This window comes from Propithecus coquereli, unplaced genomic scaffold (genome assembly GCF_000956105.1).
Source record: "Propithecus coquereli isolate 6110/MARCELLA unplaced genomic scaffold, Pcoq_1.0 Scaffold310, whole genome shotgun sequence".
Classification (NCBI taxonomy): Eukaryota; Metazoa; Chordata; class Mammalia; order Primates; family Indriidae; genus Propithecus; species Propithecus coquereli.
The window spans coordinates 887658-912165 of record NW_012148731.1 but is presented as its reverse complement, the minus strand read 5'-3'; the positions used below and the strand labels follow the sequence as shown (position 1 = coordinate 912165).

At 35.8% G+C, this 24508-nt stretch overlaps 1 protein-coding gene across 1 annotated transcript in view; it reads left to right on the top strand.

Moving 5' to 3' along the window:
* The window catches only part of ATG2B (autophagy related 2B), a 69515-nt gene that overhangs the window by 2649 nt on the left and 42358 nt on the right, over positions 1 to 24508 (top strand). Inside the window, exons 2-12 of the mRNA XM_012650109.1 lie at positions 7558 to 7720; positions 9498 to 9650; positions 10209 to 10311; positions 11607 to 11769; positions 13753 to 13932; positions 18164 to 18260; positions 18769 to 18954; positions 20484 to 20638; positions 20732 to 20837; positions 22109 to 22370; positions 23656 to 23806. Coding sequence (XP_012505563.1) covers positions 7558 to 7720; positions 9498 to 9650; positions 10209 to 10311; positions 11607 to 11769; positions 13753 to 13932; positions 18164 to 18260; positions 18769 to 18954; positions 20484 to 20638; positions 20732 to 20837; positions 22109 to 22370; positions 23656 to 23806 — 1719 coding nt within the window. The remainder of the gene's footprint in view (positions 1 to 7557; positions 7721 to 9497; positions 9651 to 10208; positions 10312 to 11606; positions 11770 to 13752; positions 13933 to 18163; positions 18261 to 18768; positions 18955 to 20483; positions 20639 to 20731; positions 20838 to 22108; positions 22371 to 23655; positions 23807 to 24508) is intronic.

Below are 24508 nucleotides of genomic sequence, written 5' to 3'. Positions count from 1 at the left end.
TCCCGAGTAGCTGGGACTACAGGCATGCGCCACCATGCCCGGCTAATTTTTTCTATATATTTTTAGTTGTCCAGATAATTTCTTTCTAATTTTAGTAGAAACGGAGTCTCGCTCTTGCTCAGGCTGGTTTCGAACTCCTGAGCTCAAACAATCCACCCTTCTCGGCCTCCCAGAGAGCTAGGATTACAGGCGTGAGCCACCGCGCCCGGCCTTAATGTTTCAATTCTTAAGTATCAATTATGCAAAGGATTTTGTTGAAATTGGAAAAGACATTCCCTTCCTCCCTGATTTCAATTAGTTATTCTGTTATTCTTGCTAATTAATTGGAAGATGTTGTGTGCACACACACATATGTAGAAACTAGGTTTAAAACCCAATTTTTCAAACTCACTGTTCAGAAGATGTTTAGATCGGTTGAAGTAATCTTTCTATGTTTTAAAACCTTTTGTAACCTGTGTAGATAATTACTTAAAAAGTACACAGAGCTTTAACAGACATTTTCAGCAACAAAATCATGGAACAATGGAAACATTTCCAAATAAATAGTTTTTAAAAATACTCTCCCCATAGTGCAAGTGTCATTGAAAAACAGTTGCTTTCTTTCTCATTATTAAAGTGTTATCTCTATTTTGAAAAGACAGATTAAGTGTGTTTTTATTTTTTGGAAAATATCTGCTAGGTAGCATGTACTACTGATAGTCATTTATCATCAGGTAAATGGTTGGCATATTTAGAACTCTGTGTAAAAGGAAGTTGCTTTTCTTTAAATTCAACTCTTAAATACTTGGCCATGAAACAAGGAAACCAGAAAATTATTACCATTTACTGTTTCTTTACAAAGCTTCTACTGTTTGAAGGTCTGTTTATTATGTAGAATGTGTGCAAAAGTAAATTTCAATGTGTTAAAATGGAACATCCAACTGAGGGCACTGCTTTTAATTTTTCTCCATTATGGAATTACAGTCTTCTCTTTGTACCAGTTTGATATGTCAGACTGAATGAGGTGCACATTTGTATATTAAATGTTAGTGCAACTTTGAAAAATTTAATATAGAATCTCTAATTTTCTTTTCATGTCCCTATGAATCGTCTGATATACTCTTGAGTATATATATACACTCCACCTTGGAGATCACTACCTTAAACAGGGCTCGAAGTGGAGGGAGGAATGGAGGCAAGGGATTTGGAACTGTTTCATAGTTGGAATGGGCTGTCTTAAAGTTTCATGAGTTCCTTGTCCCTAAAAGTAGTTGAAACTGCAAAATGTTGAAAGGAGGAAATTCTATTTGGGTAGGAAGTTGGATTTAATGACTCACTCCTTTCTGGCTCTTTTAGACTGTGACTTTATTTTTATTTTTTAAATGGAATTTCTTTCATTAATTGATTCAGTACATGTATTGAACTATTAGCATATGCCACTGTGAGGGGCTGGAGGATATAGCAGTGAACTAAACCAATACTTTTTTCTCACTGGAGCTCAGTATGTCAAGGAAGGTAGACATTAACAATTTATTACACTGAGGCCTTTTAACTTTAATACTCTGTTTTTGACTGTTACTTGTACTTTATTAGTATATATAATAAAATTTTCTTCAGTTCAAGAAACGTTGATTACTAATTATTTGTCAAGTGCTATATAGACACTAGCATATTACCTTCTCTTTTTTTTGCTTATATGCATGAAACTCATTGATGATAATTAAAAGCAAAATGGCCTTAAACAGAAGTATAAAAACTCTAAGGGACCCTACAGTAGGGCATTTATTTGTTGAGTGGTTCAATGAGTAGTTCACTTTAAGAATCAGTGAATCACATGGATATACTTCAGAGGACTAGTGAGGAAAATGTTGCCTGAGCAGATAACAGGGTATCAATTGGGCCAAGTAGGTTGAGAATTTTGTCCTACACATGTACTGTAGTAGACTTTGTGTTTTCAGAGAATGAATGAATTTCAAAGTACCTTATGCTACAGGATATAAGGGGTTTTGCCCAAGTGAATATAAGGTTGTACATAAGTGTAACCTATTTAAACATCTTAGGGAAATTATTTTGTAGCTTAGTGGTACAGGGTAAATTCTTGAACTGTTGACTCTTTCTAGAACTATTTTCTTAACATTTACCACATTTTTTCTTTTAATATTACTTTTCAATGCTGTAATAAAATTTTCTGAACCATTATATTTAGAAGTTTAAGGTAGCCACAAAATTGCTATTTACTGAGTAGAGAATTCCATCAAATACAGTTTGTCAGATGGTTATCTAATGTTTTTTTTTTATTTTTTTGAGACAGAGTCTCACTTTCTTGCCTGGGCTAGAGTGCCGTGGCATCAGCCTAGCTCACAGCAACCTCAGACTCCTGGGCTCAAGCGATCCTCCTGCCTCAGCCTCCCAGGTAGCTGGGACTACAGGCACGCGCCACCGTGCCCGGCTAATTTTTTCTATTTTTATTTGTTTGGCTAATTTCTTTCTATTTATAGTGGAGATGAGGTCTCGCTCTTGCTCAGGCTGGTCTCGAACTCCTGATCTCAAGCAATCCTCCCGCCCCGGCCTCCCAGAGTGCTAGGATTACAGGCGTGAGCCACCGCGCCCGGCCTGTTATCTAATGTTGACGTTCCCGTGTTGCAAAGGCTAAGCCATTGCCAATATATACTTTAAAACATTGATAGATTTTTAATTGTTTATTTCAATATAAAACTAATATATGCTCATTGAAAAAAATCAAACATTAAAGAAATGTATAAAATATGAAGTAATAGAGCTTCATCCCACCTCTTCTGGAGATAACAATATTGTACAGAATTTCAGAGTTTTAGTTGTGGAAATACTTGATACATGAAACAGGCAGTTCTGCATTCACCTTTTTTGTCTTATATGATAGATCATTTTTTGTGTCAAATGTTCTAAATTAAGAAAATTAATATGAAAACATCTGAAACACAGGTAGAGGGAAAAATCTTGCATGATAGTAACTTGAGGCTGTAGGTTGGGGGCGAAATAGGAAATACCAGAGAAGAAGCAGGTTTAGCTCCACCCTTCGGGGAGTGGTGGTTGGCAGAAAGGAAGGAGGAAATTGAAATTGGATAGAGAATAAGTTTTACCATATTGATTTTTGAGGGGGCTTTGAAACATCCAGGTAGAGGAGGCAGTGGGAACTATGGGAGGATTGGAGTTGATAAAGATTTGGGAGTTATCAGAGTATCAATACTGAATAAAACTGGAAGGAGATGGCACTGCACAAAGCGCATGGGCAGTATGAATATGTAGATTAGGTTGAGAAGGAAGAAAAGGCTGAAGGTGAATCTCAGATGAACACCAACATTTTAAGTGGTAAATAATTGGAAAAAAGACTGAGTGTGAAGTGTTACAAAAGCCAAGGAAAGTTAGAATTTCAAAAAGAGTGGTTGTAGGAACTAGAGATGAAAATTCAAGAAAGATGATGACTAAACATTGTTCATTACATTTGTCAGTTTAATGGCAGTTAAGAGCAGTTTCAGAAGAGCCGAGAGTTAGAAGGCAGATAGTAGTTTGTGGTTTGAGCAAATAGCCACTTTGATGAAAGAAAGAAAATGGGGTTGATGACTAGAGGGGACATGGAGTCAAGTTAGGGGGTTTACTAGCTTGCTTTCGAAAATAGTAGTGACCATTTATTAAGCACCCTCTATCTCTGTATACGGTACTGGCTGCTTTTACATACATTATCATACTCTAAGTAGGGTACTAACATTTTCTTCTTACGTGAGGTTAAATAACTTAGACTTGGTATTAGTAAACTGTACAGCAAGATTTGAAACCAAGGTCTTTCTTTTTTTTTTTTTTTGAGGCAGAGTCTCACTCTTTTGCCCCGGCTAGAGTGAGTGCCGTGGCGTCAGCCTAGCTCACAGCAACCTCACACTCCTGGGCTCAAGCAGTCCTTCTGCCTCAGCCTCCTGAGTAGCTGGGACTACAGGCATGTGCCACCATGCCCGGCTAATTTTTTCTATATATTTTTAGTTGTCCAATTAATTTCTTTCTATTTTGAGTAGAAATGGGGTCTCGCTCTTGCTCAGGCTGGTTTCGAACTCCTGAGCTCAAACAATCCGCCCACCTCAGCCTCCCAGAGTGCTAGGATTACAGGCGTGAGCCACTGCGCCCAGCTGAAACCTAGGTCTTTCTGACTCCTATATTCTTTTCATACATCACACTGCCTCAAAAGATTCAAGAAACCTAAGCTTCTCAGACATTAAAAGCACTGGGTTCACCTGGGAATTTACTAACATGCAGATTTCTGGTCCCTTCCCTACAGATTTTGGGTCTAGAAATTAAAGAATCTGCATTTTTAATAAGCGTTCCAGGACATTCTAATGTGTGCGGTGTTTGACTACATTTTGAAAAATACTAGTACTAACAGGATGGGGAGTTGTTTTCATTTAGTTTTAAAAGCTTGTTCTATAAGCCATACCCCCAAACCAGTACTACATTTTTGAAAACTATAATACGTTAGCACGTGATTTTGTTTAGCCTCCTGCAAAATCTTCAATTGTGAAAATATATTTCTCTTTCTTTTTTTAGTTTTATTTCTACAGTGATTAATTGAAGACCTTTTGCAAGTTACTTGATTTTTCTCATCCTCAATTGCCATTGTAAAATGGGCATAAAATACCTAATTCAAAGGGCTATTGTGAAGACTTAATGCAATAACATAGGTATAAAATAGTATGGTGTGTGTCTTGTGTGTAGTAGATGCTACTTAAATGTTAATCTAAATCAGCTCTTGAAAATTTTTATGCTCTGTTTTATCTCTGTTTGAATTCTGATACCTTGGTTTAAACTAACAAGGAATTCTTTTCTTAGTTAATCATATGGAATGACGTATTAAAAAGGAACATAAAATTTAATGCTTGCTATTCTTCATATTGTCAAACATACCTTGAATTCCTAACAGAGCTCATCATTGTACTAGGTAGGCGCTATAAAAGGTAAAGAACAATGGCCAACATTTAACAAGTATTGACTTGGTACCAAGAACTATGTTGGTAGCTGTATTATCTCATGAAGTAGGTACCGTTCCTATTTTGTGGATGGGGAAATTGAGACTTGGGGGTTAAGAACTTGTTCAAAGCCACCCAGCTAGTAATTGACTGAGCTAGGACCTGAACCTATGCTATGTCTTAAAGAAGTAGTCTTCAAACATGTTTGCTCAGTTATCTCTTAAATTTTCCTTTTAAAAAACTTCATATTTCCTGTATATTTTAAAACTTTTTTTTAAAATTATAAGTTTAAATAGTTGTGGAGATTAACTTTTATCGTGTTGTAAATATTGATATAAAAAATTGGGAGCCTGAGGTGGAAGGATTGCTTGAGCCCAGGAGTCCGAGATTATAGATTATAGATTATAATCATAGATTATGATTGTGCCACTGCACTCCAGCCTGGGTGGCAGAGTGAGACATCCTGTCTCTAAAAATATATATATTTTTTCACCCAGTAGAATCTAAATACCCACCATGATCCATTTAAAAGTGCTTGAACAAGCTCTTCATTAATAGTTGGCAACTTAACGTTGTATCTTTTCCCATTGAACTCCTGTGTCCATTTTACTTCCTCTGCAGAATTCTATTGTAATTTAAATATTTTAGGCTTAAGTCCTTTATTGTTTACATGTCATTTCTCTATAATAAAATTCTCCCCTATGCAAGATAGCATGCAGGATGTACCTTACATATAAGCTGGCATCGAATAAATATTTGTTATTTTAATTTAAAAAGTACATTGTAAAAAATTTTTCATTGAATTGTTCCGCTAATTGCATTTGCATTCATTCTGTCTTCCTTATGTTACAGTCTTGTTTGCACTACCACGCCACTGAAATTGCTTTCAGTGGGATCACTAAGGCTTTAATATCACTGAATCCAGTGGACATTTAGAAATCTTTGACTTCTTGTTAGCTTTTGTTGCACTTAACCACCCAGAAAAGTGCATAGTGTCTTTCCACAATTTTCTGGGACATGAAGTTCTTTTGATTTTCCTTCTATCTCTGTTTGTTCTTTTTTTGTAATTTTGTTTGCAGGCTCCTCTTTCTTAACCCATTTCTTACTTATTAGTGTTTCTTAGAGTTCTGTCTTAGGCCTCCTATCATTTTACTCTATGTAAGTTCCCAAAGGCATCTCTCCTCACCCTGTGGCTTCAGTTACCCTCTAAGGTTATAATGCCCACCTGCATCTCCAGCCCAGATGGCTCTCCTGAGCTCTAGACCAGAAAACGTAGCTGTGTCCTTGACACCTCCACCTAGATGTCTCCTTAAATGTTCTTTGGAACTGAACTCCCTGTCTTCCTCCTAATCTGCTTCGCTAGGTTTCTTTGTCTTAGTAAGTGGCACCTCTATCTAAGCAGTTGCCCAGGCTGTCATCCTGAGTGTCATTTTTTTTTTTTTTTTTTTTGAGACAGAGTCTTGTTCTGTTGCCTGAGCTAGAATGCCATGGTGTCAGCCTAGCTCACAGCAACCTCAAACCCCTGGGCCCAAGCAATCCTTCTGCCTCAGCCTCCTGAGTAGCTGGGACTACAGGCATGCGCCACCATGCCCGGCTAATTTTTTCTATATATTTTCAGTTGTCCAGATAATTTCTTTCTAATTTTAGTAGAAACGGGGTCTCGCTCTTGCTCAGGCTGGTCTCGAACTCCTGAGCTCAAACGATCCTCCCGCCTTGGGCTCCCAGAGTGCTAGGATTACAGGCGTGAGCCACCGCGCCCGGCCCTGAGTGTCATTCTTAATTCTTGTTTTTACTCCTTATCATGCCAATTAATTCTCATACTTCCTAAATACATTACAAAACTCCATCCACTTCTGTCCTCAGTGTTGCTGTCCTTGCCAAACCAATTTTTCTAGCTTCTGCTACTCATAACAACCTTTCTGCCTGTGTTTTGCATTCCTTCAATTCATGCTGCACATGGCAGCAAGAGGGGTCCACTAAAAGTTTGAATCCCATCATGGCATTCTTGCTTAAATCCTTCAATGGCTTCACATTGCGCTTAAGATAAATTTCAGACTCTTTAAAGTATATTACAAGGCTCTTTGGATCGTACTTTCCCTTATCTCTGTAGCCTTATCTCTAGCTCTTTGCCCTGGCACGCTAAAGCCTAAAGCAACTTATTTTTTCCCCTCAAATACTCTGTAGCAAATGTGTGCGCTTATACTTCTCTGACTTCTTTCTTTGAATACTTTCACATGCTATTGTCTCTGCCTGGACCACTTTGCCTGGTTAACTCCTTCTCCGTCTTCTGATCTCAGTTTAAAATTGCACTCCCTCAGGTGGCCTGCCTTGAATCTCCGGGATAGGTTCTATTATGTACTCAAATAGCACAGTGTACATCCTCTGTCATATAACTCATCACACCTTAATTACACATCTCTTTCTTGGTATACTATCTTATAAACTTAGTGAGGACTGGGAGTCATCTTTATCTTGGTCTCTGTTTTCTTTATCTCTAGTGCCTGACACATCTGGGCATATTTGACATCTTTAAGTTAACAATTTTGTGTTCTTGTGATTTCAAAATTAAGTTGGTTTTTCTTCTCTTTAGTGTCTCAATGAAATCCTGGAGTCAGCAGATGCACCTTTAGAAGTCACCGAAGGATTCATTCAGTCAATTTCTTTGTCAGTTCCGTGGGGCTCCTTGCTACAGGATAATTGTGCACTGGAAGTGAAAGGGTTAGAAATGGTCTTTCGACCAAGGCCTCGCCTAGGTAGGTGTGTTATATGTTTCTGTTTTATTTGTTTCTATTTTTATCCTTTAGAGATTAGAAAAGTAACCTGATTGCATTAAATTCAGCATTTGATTCATTGCTTTGTATTTGTAAGATTTTCAATTGATGAAATAGTAGGACTTGGCTCTATGTAGGGTATGATTATATCTTTAGAGTTGCTTGTTTCTCTATTTATTCATAGAAACTTTAGTAAAAGAGATGATTTGGTTTATGTAATTATTTGTTACCAATTATCTAAAGTGATTTGTGTTTTAAAGATTAAAGTATTGTGTCAGAAAGCGAGGAAGGGTGCTCAAAGATTGATGGAGAAATGTTAAAAGGACATAGGATTGGGCTTCAAGGGGCTTCCATTGGCCAAATCTGGGACAAATTGAGTATTAAAAAGAATAATGACAATAATGGATTATAACACACTAAATAAAAAGAAATCCCTAAGTCCACACTGATACAAATAAATAAGTATGTGAGGTGGACAGGGAGAAGGAATGTTTTTCCTTGTAGTAGAATACCTACTTATAAATGTAGAAAAGATGATAGAATTGATAAATCTAGGTGAAGGGTATGTTGATATGAAATGATAGGATTATAATCCCAAGTGCTGCCTAAAACTAGAGTTTAACTTATGCTTAGTACAGTTATCATGACCTGTATTTTGAAAATTGATAATACATGCATGGAAATCCTTTCTAATAATCTGGTATTTAATTTATAAGAATATCCTACATTTTAACCATGATGGGTAGATATAATACTTCCTTATAGAAAGTCACACTTTTAAATATTTGTCCCTTATTTTTAAAATATTCCATTAGAAGAGTTTTTAAATTCCATTTTGGAAGGCAGTAATTCTAGTAATCTCTGTCAGTTTGTTTTGAATAAGGAGGTGTGGTAGAATTTTCTCATGAGGGAAAATCTGGAAATGATTTTTCACAGTTCATGTGTTTCCTCCTCTAAGGATGCTTTTCTATTTTATCTACATTTATACTAATTTCCAAAGCCCAGATCATCTGCTGCCTCTGCTAGATTTCCTGTTAATTCCCTCAGCCAGAAGAATTAACCGCTTCTCTTAGCTTTCACAATGGTAAGAAAGCTGAGTAGTTGCCTACTGCTTCTTCTTAATCATATCTTACTTCTTCCATTATATTGTAGGTTCTCTGAGGGCAGAATTCATAATTATTTTTCTAGCCCCTACAGCAGGGTTAGCAAACTATGGCCTGCAGGCCAAATTGGGCCTCACACCTGTTTTTGTAATATAGCCATACTTATTTGTTTTATTGGAATATAGCGATACTTATTTATTTACTTTCAGTGGCTGCTTTTGCACTAGAATGTGAGAGTTGGGTAGTTGTGATATAGACCATATGGCCTACAAAGCCTAAATTATTATGATCCTTTACAGAAAAAGTTAATCCTTGCTCTATAATATTTAGAATGGTACCATGTATGTGTAGGATTCCCATTAAATACTTGTTGAATGAATACATGCATTAATATTTGGTAAAAATATAATATATCATGAGAACACATGTCTCCGGACTTTTTTCTGTGATTTGTTTTTGTTTTTCCTTCTCAATTATAAGGTAATATTTAAATCTCAAGAGTAATTTCAAGAATGTTGTTTGCCTGGGCGGTAATACCATGATGCTAAGATTCTCATAGAGAATTAAGAATTTATCTATTTGAAATATGGCATTTTAAGAAATGACATTGTTGTAACTCTGAGAAATTATTTAGGATTAATTTATATTTTCTGCAGCAACTGGTTCTGAGCCTATGTATTGGTCAAGTTTTATGACTAGCAGTATGCAATTGGCAAAAGAATGTCTTAGCCAGAAACTAACAGATGAACAAGGAGAAGGAACCCAGCCTTTCGAAGGACTTGAAAAGTTTGCTGAAACCATTGAAACAGGTTTGGCGTTGTTAAGCATTTTCAAAATTTTAGATTTTATTTAATAATTTAGTACCTTTATTTAATAAACCTTGTATATGGCAAATCCACTGGAGTGGTTTTTTTAATTTCTTTTCTTTTTTTATCTTTTTTTACCCGAGGCCAGAAGTTAGATGCATATAAAGGAGTGTTTTTTCAAAGAATTACTGTTCTCACTTCAGAACTTCAGAATTGAGGTTATTTAAAATATTGTATTAAATTTAATTGCCTGTTATTTCTTTTGTACCTTAGTTTCTCCTTTGCTTATTTTATTATTCTTGCATAATAAAAGGAATAGAATCTAACAGTGTTAGTCATTGTCCCAAGTGTCTGTTAAGATGTAACATGGGTAAATGCTCAGTAAGGCAAAATATTTATTACAAAATCTAGGATTTGGGGATTTGAAAGGAAAGAAATTTACCTTCTTTGTTTTGTAAGTTCTTATCAAACTCATATTTATTTCTTTCATTGGAAGTTTTTATTTTGTTTTATTTAGTATAAATATGGTCTCTTACACTGACAATTACTTGTTTACTCTAGTACTAAGAAGAGTAAAGGTAACTTTTATAGACACTGTTTTGAGAATTGAACATGTGCCAGAAAATTCCAAAACTGGAACTGCACTTGAAATTCGAATAGAAAGGTAAGAATTCTTATACCTGAAAACAAATGACCCTATTGTAGCTCTCACATTAAATTTTGGGGTGCCTTTGTGAGATTAGAGGTGATGATATTAAATTAAAATATTGCATAATTTCAGAGTAAAGTGTTGCTCTGCAAGTTATGTTCTAATCCCATTATTGAAAACTTAAAGTACAGTGGGGTATAATTATATATAATCCTATGTTGAATTCAAAGCCAGTAATTCTCTTTTAGTTACCATCAAATCAGAGTAATAAGTATTTGGTTGCTGCTAAATTTAAGGCACTCCTGTGGGAGAGTGTCTGTTTTTTCATGTGAACAATGCAATATTTAGGCATGTTCCATTTAATATGAAAGACTTTTGCTATGCCCTGCTTAATCTAAGAGCTGCTTTAGTGAGAAAGGCTAAGGCCACGGTTTCTTTTGAGGATTCTGAGAGGATTATTTTAAAATCAATATGTGCAATAGTGATTTACTTAAAAAGATACAAACACATCGCTTTTGGTTTTCTTTGTATGCCCACCTGGAGCCCCTATAAATAAGCTCTAAAACAGGGATTAATTTACATACACACACCTCGGTGTTGATTTGAGGTATCAACTGTTCACTCATGTCTCAATGCTGCATGATCTGCCAACAGAAATGAGCAAGATGAAGTATGCCCACTGAGCACCAAAGACACTCTTTGTATATATCTACTGGGGGCCTTTATGGAATTTTTAAGCAGACATATTGTGATTTTTGTCTTTCACAAAACTCACCTATTAGTAAAACAGTTATTATTAACAGATCTTTGAATTAGAGTACATTACCTTAAACGGTATATTTAAAAAGTATCTAAAATCTCATGCATTTAGAAACACATTCTTTTTTTGTCCCAGTATCTATAGATCTGTGTCCAAGAACCACATTCTATATTTTGTTTAAATTTAAGATTAGTTACACATGAGAATTAAATGTCATTCATGTCAGGGTTGTGACTCCGAGCCAAATGCTGTCTTAGTGTTAGCAAAGATGTTTTGTGGGGGAGCGCAGGAATTGTTTTCCTTGAAGCTAACTTTAGGAAGTTACTAATTTTTTCCCCAAATTTAAGCCTCATGAAGGTATCTTTCTTGGTGTTAAGTTCTGTTCATGAAAATACTTAACTGTAGTAAAGCATGATGCTGCTGACCACATTGTAGGCATATTCTAAGAAGTGCTAGCACTTGAAAATCACTTTAAAAGTGCACATTTCTTATTGAAAACTGATTTTTCTAGAAGCTTTGCATAAATGTTCTTTTTGTTTTTAAATTTTAGAACTGTGTACTGTGATGAAACTGCTGATGAATCCTCAGGAATTAATGTACATCAACCCACAGCTTTTGCTCACAAGTTACTTCAGCTCTCTGGAGTGTCTCTCTTTTGGGATGAATTTTCTGCATCAGCAAAATCCTCCCCAGTGTGTTCAACTGCACCGGTGGTAAGAAAAACAAAACAAAAAACCCAAAAACATAAGATGTCATGGATTTTTTAAAAGGTTTAAAGGAGGGCTATTAAATTTTGCTAGGATATATGTGTTAATGAGTCTTTATCTATTTTGGGGGTTAGCACAAATATTCAGTAATGGGGATATATATTTAAGAGTACTCATTTATAATTAATACATTTCCTACCATTGTGCTGTGTATTAATTTGATAGAGAAATGTTGGATACTGTGTCTTGGGGAAAAATGGTATATAGGTTGAGTATCCCTTATCTGAAATGCTTGGGAGCAGAGTATTTTGGAATTCAGAATTTTTGGATTTTTGAATATTATCATATACATAATGAGGTATCTTGGGCATGGGACCCAAGTTTAAACACAAAATTCATTTCTGTTTCATGTATAGTTTATTCACATAGCCTGAACGTAATTTCATACAATATTTTAAATAATTTTGTGCATGAAACAAAGTTTGACTGCATTTGGGCTACCCTCCCATTGCGTGAGGTCAGGTGTGGAATTTTCCACTTGTGGTGTCATTTTGGTCCTCAAAAAGTTTTGGATTTCAGGCCGGGCGCAGTGGCTCACGCCTGTAATCCTAGCACTCTGGGAGGCTGAAGCGGGCGGATTGTTTGAGCTCAGGAGTTCGAAACCAGCCTGAGCAAGAGCGAGACCCCGTCTCTACTAAAATTAGAAAGAAATTAATTGAACAACTAAAAATATATAGAAAAAATTAGCCGGGCATGGTGGCGCATGCCTGTAGTCCCAGCTACTCGGGAGGCTGAGGCAGGAGGATCGCTTGAGCCCAGGAGTTTGAGGTTGCTGTGAGCTAGGCTGACACCACTCTAGCCCGGCAACACAGTGAGACTTTGTCTCAAAAAAAAAAAAAAGTTTTGGATTTTGGAGCATTTTGGATTCAGGATGCTCAGCCTGTATTAACATCTAATATCATTTTATAATAAAAACAGAGGAAATCAAGCAGTGTTCATATTTACCTTACATAGTAAACGTATTGCTGAAACTTTATCTTACAAATCATATCTTAAAAAAGCTTTATAATTAAGGGACTTTGTTGTTCCCTTCCAAAAGCAGAGTTCTTTTACACATTAGTCATTCCATAATTTATCTCTTATGTTTTTTTGTTTGTTTTTTTCTTTTCTTTTCTTTTTGTTTTTTTGAGACAGAGTCTGGCTCTGTTGCCCAGGCTAGAGTGCCATGGCGTCAGCCTAGCTCACAGCAACCTCACACTCCTGGGCTCAAGCAATCCTCCTGCCTCAGCCTCCCGAGTAGCTGGGACTACAGGCATGCGCCACCATGCCCGGCTAATTTTTTCTATATATTTTTAGTTGTCCGATCAATTTCTTTCTATTTTTAGTAGAGACGGGGTCTCGCTCTTGCTCAGGCTGGACTCGAACTCCTGAGTTCAAACAATCCACCCGCCTCGGCCTCCCAGAGTGCTAGGATTACAGGCGTGAGCCACCGCGCCCGGCCCTATATATATATATTTTTTTAGTTGTCCAGATCATTTCTTTCTATTGTTTAGTAGAGATGGGGTCTCACTCTTGTTCAGGCTGGTCTTGAACTGCTGACCTTGAGCGATCCGCCCGCCTTGGCCTCCCAGAGTGCTAGGATTACAGGCGTGAGCTACCGCGCCCGGCCAATTTATCTCTTATGTTATTTCATAAATCAGGTTTTAAAAAATTATGCTGTGTCTATTAGGTTTTCTTATTGCTATAACTTGAACAGATAGTGTTCCTTTTAAATAAAGTCCTTTTTCATGATTTGCTTTTATTAACAACTTAGTATACTAACATGTTACTGTGTTTCATTTTAGCTACACAATTCTGGTTTATCCATTGTAACATAATATATATAATATGGTTTTACATGTCAAATATTTTGTTCTTAAGTTGACATATTTTACATTTCAATTTATCCTAAAATATTTTAAATAATTTATTTTTATTGCATTATTGTAGGAAACTGAGCCAAAGCTGTCACCTAGCTGGAACCCCAAAATTATTTATGAGCCACACCCACAACTAACTAGAAATTTACCAGAGATTGCACCCTCTGACCCAGTGCAGATTGGAGGGTTAATTGGTAGGTTGGAGTTGAGTCTCACGTTTAAACAGAATGAAGTACTTCCTGGAGCTAAGGTCAGTGTTTGTTTTATTTTTTACAGTAAAAACCAAAATAAAAGTACAAATATTCTTTGATCTATACACGGTGACCCACTGACTGATGACTATAGATTTTCCTGTAACTAAGGCTGCAGTCCCCAACCCCCGGGCTGCAGACTGGTGCCTGTCCATGGCCCATTAGAAACCAGCCGCACAGCAGGAGGTGAGTGCCTTGTGAGTGAGTGAAGCTTCATCTGTATTTACAGCCACTTCCCATCCCTGGCATCCCAGCGTAAGCTTCGCCTCCTGTCAGATCAGCAGAGGCACTAGATTCTCATGGGAGCAGGGACCCTACTGTAAACTGCACGTGCGAGGGATATAGGTCGTGCTCTCCTTGTGGGAATCTAATGCCTGATGATCTGAGGTGGAGCTGAGGCGGTGATGCTAGTGCTGGGGAGTGGCTGCAAATACAGATCATCATTAGCACAGAGGTTTGGTTTTTTTTTTTTTGAGACAGAGTCTTACTCTCTTGTCCTGGGTAGAGTGCAGTGGTGTCATCATAGCTCACTGCACCCTCAAACTCTTGGGCTCAAGTGATCCTCCTGCCTCAGCCTCCTGAGTAGCTGGTACTATAGGTACATGCCACTGTGCCTGGCTAATTTTTCTGTTTTTTAGTATAGACCGGGTCTCACTCTTGCTCAGGCTGGTCTCAAACTCCTGAGCTTGAGCAATCCTCCCGCCTCGGGAGGGAGGATTTACAGGATAACAGGTGCGAGCCACCGTGCCCGGCTCACAGAGAGGTTTGACTGCACAATAAATGTAATGTGCTTGAATCATCCCCAGACCATTTCCTCACCCCCAGATCCATGGTATACATATACCACATTTTGTTAATTCACTCAGAGTTAGCATTTTTACTCTCAGTTGGTGCATCTGTCCTTAAGTCACAAAATTTATGTGAGGACTGCCTTTGTCCTATTGCTGCAACTCAGGTTTTATAAAGAGCTGTCTCTTACACTCGCTCTCCCCTGTCTTAATAATTCAGAAACAAAATACCCCTCCTTTTTCTATTAGGCATGGTGTCATTGGTTCAGATATCTAGGAAGGTATTAAATAGTCTCTTTCTATCATCATAAACTTAAGAAGTTTAAAGGAAAATAGATTTGGAAAGGAAAAAGTTGACTATAGATGTTTATTTATATATATATAAAAATATCTACCCATCTATTTTGAGCAGAATAACTCATTTTTATATAGTTATGAAAAGAGATTAGCTTTTCCATTATGTCTCACAGCTTTTTTTTTTTTGCGTGTCTCACAGCTTTTTGAAGACAGTATATAAAAACAACTGTATCTGTTTCTTAGGGAACAATATTAATCAGTGTTTTAGAGAATCAGGAAACTTGAATTTATTTAGTCAGTTAAAAATGAATTTGCGAAGCATTTTTTTCAGACTTCGAAAACAAATTTTCTATGTAATCTCTATAAAATGTAGTTTAAATTAAGAAGATACCAGGATTTATTTATTTTATTTACTGATCTACCCAGCTGTAGATGTTCTAGTGACTAATGGATGCCAGGCCCTGTGCAAGTTCTTGGGCCAGATGCAAAAATGAGTGAGTGGAATACAAACTCTGCCTTAGTAAAAGATGTGGTAAAGGATGTGGACATTGCTATGGGAATGTGGAAAAGGGAGCCACTAAATACATGTGAATATACATTAAAATATTTTCAGAGGATTGAAGAATCCCCAGAAATCTGTCCTTGGATTGGAACACTTGACAAGAGTTGGAGGAGGAGGAGGAAAGTGATGATTAGAATGAAGACGTTCCTATTACTGATTGATCACTCCCCTCTCCCTTTGTTTAGTGCTCTGTCCTTCTTCAGATGGTACAAAATCCTTTCACAAGGTCTTAAACCTCTTCATAAAATAGCACGGTGAAATTGTTAATGGAGCAGATAGTCAAAAGTGTGTGTAAACACTACGGGGAATCCCCTGCTGTGGTAACGTCCTTGGGAAACTAAGACTTCTGTGTCTTTGGGGAATGCACTTGCTATTTCTTTAAGAAGAAAGAATCATAGCAATGATTTTTATAGTTCTTTTTGGTTAATTATGTATAGTCCTTAATGTTTGTATGTTTCCATCAATGTAAACTCAAACTTTTGCACGTTATGTATAGATTCATGTAAATGCCTTTTACAATAAAACATACGTTTGTATAAATGTATATTACTTTTTGAGTTCTGATTATTAGATGACAAATGAACATCTGGAAATACTGCATGGTGGCATTGTCTGCCAGCTAGTATTTAATATTTGGAGATATTACCATCCTTCCCTATACAGTAATTTTTGTGTAATAACTTGAGTATTTGAGTACATTTTGCTCTTACTTAATGCAAATGATGCTAAATGGAAAAACAAAAGTTCTAGATATTGGCATTGAGAAACATGCTTTGAGCATTGAGAAACAAGAAGATCTTAAAACATTAATATAGCACAGACAAAATGCCATTAATTAGAGGTGCTTAAAGTGTCACATCTTTAGTCTCTTTCTGATATTCACCAGACTTAAATCGATCAACTGTGGGTTCAAAATGTTATGAAATGTTTCCCGGTTTTTTCCTTAGATCTCAAAATAGTACTCCCTTCAGTAGTAAGTCTGGTGTTTTATGTATTCAGTTTTAGCATATGTTTTCGGGAATGCATTCATATGAAAATAGGGAACTGCTGCTATTGAATTTAGAGGTGTTTTATCTCAGTTGCCATGTTACATTGAGTTGAAATTTGTTTTTTAGTTGTTATGTTCTTTTATATTTTCAAAAGAAATTAATATGTACTTTGTTCTTCGTATGCCAAACTCAGAATGTATAAATAATGAAGTATTTCTATGAAAATTTTAATTTCTATGAATTAGAAATGACACTTGATTGTCTATTCTAATGAAGGTCAGAGATTGTGATTTCAATAATAAGAAATTTAAAAACAATTTTTAAATTTGGCATATAATCAGAAACACATTTTCCCACTCCCCCCAGCCTTAATTACTTACGAGTACATGGCCTGGGACATCAGCAGTCAGTAAGTAGCCCACAAAACAAGCAGTCTGTGGGCAGAACAGGGGAGCTACGCCGTGGAAGGAGGGAGGGCTTTCCATCCAGGTCAGCCTAGATTAAAAGCCAGCTCTGGATCACGGCCTTGCGCAAGTCACTTAATCTCTTTGACTTGTTTCCTTATCTGTAAATCAGGAACAGTAATAAGAATTAGAGGAAATAAATATAGAAGCACTTACTTAGCATGGAACCCCAGTACTTAAAAACAAAAGTGATAATAATGATTGTTATTATCAGAGAATGTATTATATTCTTAGATCATGGAAGTTTCTCAAAGTCACTAGGTAATTTATTTTTTGTTTTTAGAATCAGAAGGAATTTGTTTTTCTCCCGAAGAAGCAGCTTTTTTCCAAATATAAATGTGTTTTATTAATTAAATCATTTTCCAATTACAAAATAACACAAAGATAATAGGAGTCAGTGTTAGCATATTAGAAATAAGAGAAGGTAAATGAAAAGTAAGGCAGGGATATTCAACTTTTTAGAATGTAGTATGAAGAATAGAGTAATTGCTTTTGTCAGAGTATATAGGAATCAGGAAGAGATTGGGATGGAGCATTTATTTCTAGGAGGAAAAATGGGCAAAGAGTTGAAAAAGGAGGGAAGTCTACATAAGCACCATCTTCCATCCACATCTCTGCTGTGGATTCCACTGCCTTCCCCAGAAGAGAGCAGCCTTTGTGGACACAGTAAGCATTTGGGAGAGGCACACTGTTGGCGAGAAGGTCTTCACATGCTCTGCTATGGAATGTGATCCATGGTAGACTCATGAAAACCAACTTTATTGGCTTTTGGCTTAGTCTTTTGAAAGTCAATGAATGCTGTACTACCGCTACCTTCATATTTTTTCTGGGAAACTGTCTTACAGCTTCCTTAAATACCTTAAATACTTAGAAGACTTAAAGACAAAAAATATGACATTGGACTTGCAAACATGGAATTTCTCAGGTGAATTTTTCCCCTTAGGACAACGATTTGGTGACCTTTAAGTGTATTCATTTAGATTGTGTGAATTAGTAGAGAGAATCTTAGGTGAAAGAATCCAAGACTAAAGAATCTGTAGTCATCTCAGTGCACGAAAATATACTGGTATTTATGGTGGTAAGGTTATAACGAGTATTCATCCTGAATGGTTTTTTTTTTTTTTTTTTAGTTGGATGTTGATGGACAGATAGACTCTATTCATCTATTCCTATCACCAAGACAGGTGCACTTGCTTTTGGATATGTTAGCAGCTATTGCTGGACCAGGCAAGTATAATTGTTAATTATTATTTTTAATTTTAAATTAAAATATATAAATACATATAGGAAAGTATTATTTTTGAGTACGTGAAATCAAAGATCTATTGTAAATAAGTCCTGAATAGGTAAATTTGACTGGGTCTTTTGAATTGTGTTACCATGGCACAAGTTTGCATTCAGACCATTTGTGTCACATTCTTAACTTTTTCAAAATTGTTCTGATTTACTTCTGTGGTTGGGAATAGTACTTCATACAACTGAGAAAGTATAATTCTTGAACACAGTAAATAGCACACATTTAAAAATATTTTTAATGACTCATCTATCAGAGATAAGATTTGTGATTCCTGGCTAGTTACTTAAAGCCATTGCTAGATCTCTGACTCATTAAATAGCAGTGATTTTGCACTGGTGTTAAGTTGCTATTGGTATTGGATAAATGTGTTTTGGGAAAGAAATACTTAAGTAACTCCAAATTTAATTACTGTTTTGCTTTCTTTTTGTATACTTGTAGAAAATTCTAGCAAAATAGGGTTAGCTAATAAAGACAGGAAAAATCGACCCATGCAACAGGAAGAGGAGTATAGAATTCAGATGGAATTAAACCGGTATTATTTGAGAAAAGATTCCCTCTCTGTGGGTGTATCTTCAGAACAAAGCTTTTATGAGACAGATGCGGCCCGGACACCTTCTAGTCGTGGTAAGCAACTCAAACAATTGATATCAGATTCATATGTTATCATCATAGAAAAATTAAACTTAATTTTGGCTGCTGTAAAAAGAAGTTTAGTATTGAAAGAACAAAAGATCCATACTACAAGAAAGTTTTAGTTTATAAGTTGATCAAACCATAGCATTATAGTGGTAAACTAGTACACAGGTGCTGCAGTATCTTTTTTTGATTGGATACTTTTCTTTTTTTCTTTTTTTTTTTTTTTTTTTTGAGACAGAGTCTCACTCTCTTGCCTGGGGTGAATGCCGTGGCATCAGCCTAGCTCACAGCAACCTCAAACTCCTGGGCTCAAGCAATCCTCCTGCCCCGGCCTCCCAGAGTGCTAGGATTACAGGTGTGAGCCACCACGCCCGGCCAGTTGTGTAGTTTTCTGAATGATGATTTATTCTAAGGAAAGTCAACTTACAAAAATATAAATTTATAGAAAAGTTAAATTGGGAGTAATTATTTTGTCAAATTATGTGCTCACATAATGATTTATAGTAGATCCCTTTAAATAGGAAGCTTTTCTTTACTAATCTTTCCATCAGTTATATGTAAATATACTCTTTTTTTTTTTTGAGACAGAGTCTCACTCTTTTGCCCGGGCTAGAGTGAGTGCCGTGGCATCAGCCTAGCTCACAGCAACCTCAAACTCCTGGGCTCAAGCGATCCTCCTGCCTCAGCCTCCCGAGTAGCTGGGACTATAGGCATGCGCCACTATGCCCGGCTAATTTTTTCTATATATTTTTAGTTGTCCAGATAATTTCTTTCTAATTTTAGTAGAGACAGGGTCTCGCTCTTGCTCAGACTGGTCTTGAACTCCTGAGCTTAAACGATCCACCCGCCCTGGGCTCCCAGAGTGCTAGGATTACAGGCATGAGCCACCGCGCCCGGCCTAAATACACTCTTTACCCAGCTTACTTTACATTACAGGTATTTCGGAATGTATAAATACTAATACTATAAATAATAAGAATCAATTTAAAAAGTATGGAATGTTCAACCAAGTAAAAATTAGAGGCTTCTCAAGAAATATTGGCCATAACAAACTACATTTGCGTTTACAATCTCCAGAAAAAAGGAACTAAAGTATAAATAGAATTCTAAATAATGTATTTGGCTCTTTTCTTTTTTTAAAGAAATAACTGTATCCATATGAAACCAGAGGTTGCAAAATATTTATACTATTTTAAAGTCTGGATTTTAACTTCTAAACTATGATGTGGCATTCAAAAATATAACATGCAATACTGCGTGTCATGTATTTTTAAATTTTAAAACAGTATATTCATTAGTAGGATAGCTTAATCCTTTGTTAACTTATTTGAGTTTTTACTATGCCATTAGTATCTTGAATTCAAATAAATTACCACATTGGAAGTAACATGAAATTTGGGGTATCACTGTATCTCATATACTCTGAAGGAAGAAGACTGTATTAACATACGTTATTTTACTTTAAGACTTGAATTGGTAGAATTATAATACAAGTGACAAAGTTTAATTCTCTCTAGAAGAAGAAGTTTTCTTCTCCATGGCTGATATGGACATGTCCCATAGTCTCTCTTCTCTTCCACCCCTGGGGGACCCCCCAAACATGGACCTTGAGTTATCATTAACTAGTACATATACAAATACCCCAGCAGGATCTCCATTAAGTGCTACTGTGGTAAAGTATTATTTAATTTTTCTTCTATCCTTGAAAAGTTGCTTCTAAAATTCTACACCTTATTTATGTGCTTTAAAATAAAATCTTTTATAGCTTCAGCCAACTTGGGGAGATTTCCTCGATCACCATAAAGAACAGCCAGTAAGAGGGTCAACATTTCCATCTAACCTAGTCCACCCGGCAACTTTACATAAGACAGGTAAGTAAAGTAAGACATTTGTTGTTAGTTTCCCTGGAATTTTTTATTTTTTATTTATTTTTTATTTTTTTACTTTTTTTGAGACAGAGTCTGGCTCTGTTGCCCGGGCTAGAGTGCCTTGGCATCAGCCTAGCTCACAGCAACTTCAAACTCCTGGGCTCAAGCGATCCTACTGCCTCAGCCTTCTGAGTAGCTGGAACTACAGGCATGCGCCACCATGCCTGGCTAATTTTTTCTATACATATATATATTTTCAGTTGTCCAGATCATTTCTTTCTATTTTTTTTAGTAGAGATGGGGTCTCGTTCTTGTTCAGGCTGGTCTCGAACTCCTGACCTTGAGCAATCCACCCACCTTGGCCTCCCAGAGTGCTAGGATTACAGGTGTGAGCCACTGTGCCCGGCCTCCCTGGAATTTTTTAAAGTTTAAAAATTAAAAACAATTTTGTTTCTTTTTTTTTTTGAGACAGGGTCTCGCTCTGTTGCCCATGCTAGAGTGCAGTGGCACAATCATAGCTCACTGCAGCCTCCAATTCCTGGGCTCAAGCGATTCCCTGCCTCAGCCATCTGAGTAGCTAGGACTACAGGTGCATACCACCAGGCCTGGCCTCAATTTTGTTTCTTTCTAAAAAATGCCATTCTACTTCTTCTTTTCTTTTCCTTCATAATTTTTTTTTGGTCTAGGCCATTTAACAAAGTTTAGAAAGAAAATGAAACATTGTCAAACAATTCACTGTGAAGTGCTTTAGAATAGTTGCTCATTCATTGTATTCTTTGTGTATTTAAATAAATAAATATTTTTAGTGAAAAAGTATACTATATGTTTCATATTATTATTGCAGTTTAGGAGTCTCAGTCAACTGTTTGGTTTTTGTTTCACTGCTTACATATTCCTCGAAAGAGAACCTCAGGTGTTACTTTTCTGCAAAATTTAATTGAAATAGACACAGGCTTAAAGGAAAATTTGGTGAGCAGCTTTTTGTTAATCTTGAGTTTTCTAGTACAGTGTTATTAATGGAAAAGCTTTGTTCATACATTTATTATTGTAACACATTGTTTGGTACTTCAAGTATCAAGGATCCTGGATATAAGATACAGCAAGATAACAGCTTATTTTATTTTACTTAAATTAATTGTTTAATATCATTCAAGCTGTCATGGGATAACTGTCTTTTAAAGCTAATAAATGAGTAAATATTTTATAATTTTGATATAATAGATCATTTTTAAGTATTAAATTTTAAGTATATAATTTTAACACGTATATTTCAGCTCTCCCATCTAGATCTGTTTCAGTGGATGAATCCAGGCCTGAACTTATTTTCAGACTAGCTGTGGGAACCTTTTCAATCTCTGTGCTTCACATTGATCCTCTGTCTCCACCTGAAACATCACTGAACCTTAATCCGTTGACACCTATGGCGATAACTTTCTTTACTTGTATAGAAAAGATTGATCCAGCAAGATTTTCAGCAGAAGATTTTAAATCTTTCCGAGCAGTATTTGCAGAAGCTTGCTCACATGATCACCTCAGGTAAACTCTCTCAGATTTGTTAATGTCTTTGAAAAAGAGCCAAATGTGGACTTTCGTATCCATCTACCTACCTATTAACATTTGTTTTTCTAATTCACATTTTATTTGTAAATGAATGAAATGAGTGAAGTTTTTTTGCAATGCTGCAAAAATGTTTAGTGCAAAATCTCTCATTCAGGTTATTTGGTATGCAGAACAATGTAAATATAAGATCTAGACAATCTTTAGTTTTCTCAATTATTTCTTTAGCTCCCTGCTCTGCTCTTGTCAAGTTTCTTAGGCCACCTTTTGCCATCATTCCTGTTGACACCATTACAGTGATGAGAACAGTTCTTACCATCACTGGCATTAGCAGAGATGACAATGATGGTGAGAGTAGAAGGAACTAGTGAGAAGCAACTTGGAAATGATCCATTTGCCACTGGCCATGGGATGGAAAATAATACCAAGGCTGATTATCAGATTGGATGCTACATTTTCAACTTCTGCTTTAAAAAAAAAAATCAAAACTGTCCTAATAGTCAGTGATCCTTTCATGGGTTGAGGAGATAATTGAATTTGTAAATATAGTATTATTAATGTACAAACACTCTTTATTTTAACATGAAAGTGATCTATAAATTGTTGAATGATATGTTATTTTATACAACGATTTAGCACATATTAATACTTAGAAAATACTTTGAGCTTTTATCTTTTTAATGTTTTTGAAACATTAAAATTGATATCCAAAGTAGTTTTGACACCTAGTAAAAGAACCCTGCAAGTTAGGACCATAGTATTTATAATCAAACTATGAATACATTTTTTTCCCCTTCCCATTTTTGCCAAGGTTTCAAATATTGGCCAGTAGAAAATATAACACAAGCCACAGAAACTAAAGGTAGACTTCATTTGAGCCTGGCTGACTGAGGTTTTTAAAATATTGCATGATGTTTTTACATAATTCTAAGAAACTATTTCAAGTATTTTACAGATTTGTAAGATTTTTATCCACTGCAGTATAAATTTTAAAATGTGGAAGAAGGTATAGCAGTATTGGGAAATAAATATATCCTGGAAAATTTCCCATCAACAGAACTGATTTCTTTGTCTTATGTCAGGGAGCGGGAAATTCGAAGCAGTCTTTCTAGTTAATATCCTTTGGAATATTAGTTATTGCCAACAATTTGAACTTGTCAGATGAATAATGGTTATATGTTAACATCTGTTTACTATTCTACTTATGATACATTGCTTAATTTAGAAGTATCAATACTCTTAAATGCTGTATTTTTTATAATAGATTTATAGGTACTGGCATCAAAGTATCCTATGAACAAAGACAAAGATCAGCTTCCCGATATTTTAGTACTGATATGTCCATTGCGCAAATGGAGCTTTTGGAGTGCCTATTTCCAACTGATTGTCATTCTGTTCCTCCTCACTATACAGAGGTAAATATTGGATACTTTTCCTTTAGAATTATTCTTTAAATCTGTCTTTTTAATAATTGTATGAATAACAATTTTCTTAAGAAATGTATAGGAAATCATATAGGAGGAGGAGTATTGTCTTTTTTTTTTTTTCTTTGCATTTGTGTTCTGTTGAAACAGATTTTAAAGTATGGCATTTGAGGCCATTAGGAAGCTGTTAGAACTTTAAATTTAGAGTTGACTTGTTTAGGAGTAGCAGACAGGTTATGAGACAAATGACTTCATTTTCCTCATTTTCATAACAACTTCATTTTGGAAGAATTCTGTTACTGAACAAATATTAATATTTATTGAATGCTTGTTTGCTAAGCACTTTTCAAGACAAGTGAGATGTCTTCTGTTCATTTACTGTTAATCTGATTTTCTTTCCTAATATAAAAGTAACCTAGAAAAACTTTTAAAAACTGTCAAAATAACATTTATTACTAGTACTTTGCCCTTATGTATGTTTTAATTTTAAAGCACTTTCTTGGGTGTTAATTTATTTGAATCCTCACCCACATTTTGCAGATGGGATACTTAAGTATCACAGAAGTTAACTAACTTGTCTAAGGTTCACATTGCTAGTAACAAAAATGAAATTTAAAGCCAGCTTTTCTGACTTCAAAAGCTCTTTTCTCAATTATATTGTCACCTTTATTAATTTGTGTGATTAATTATGGC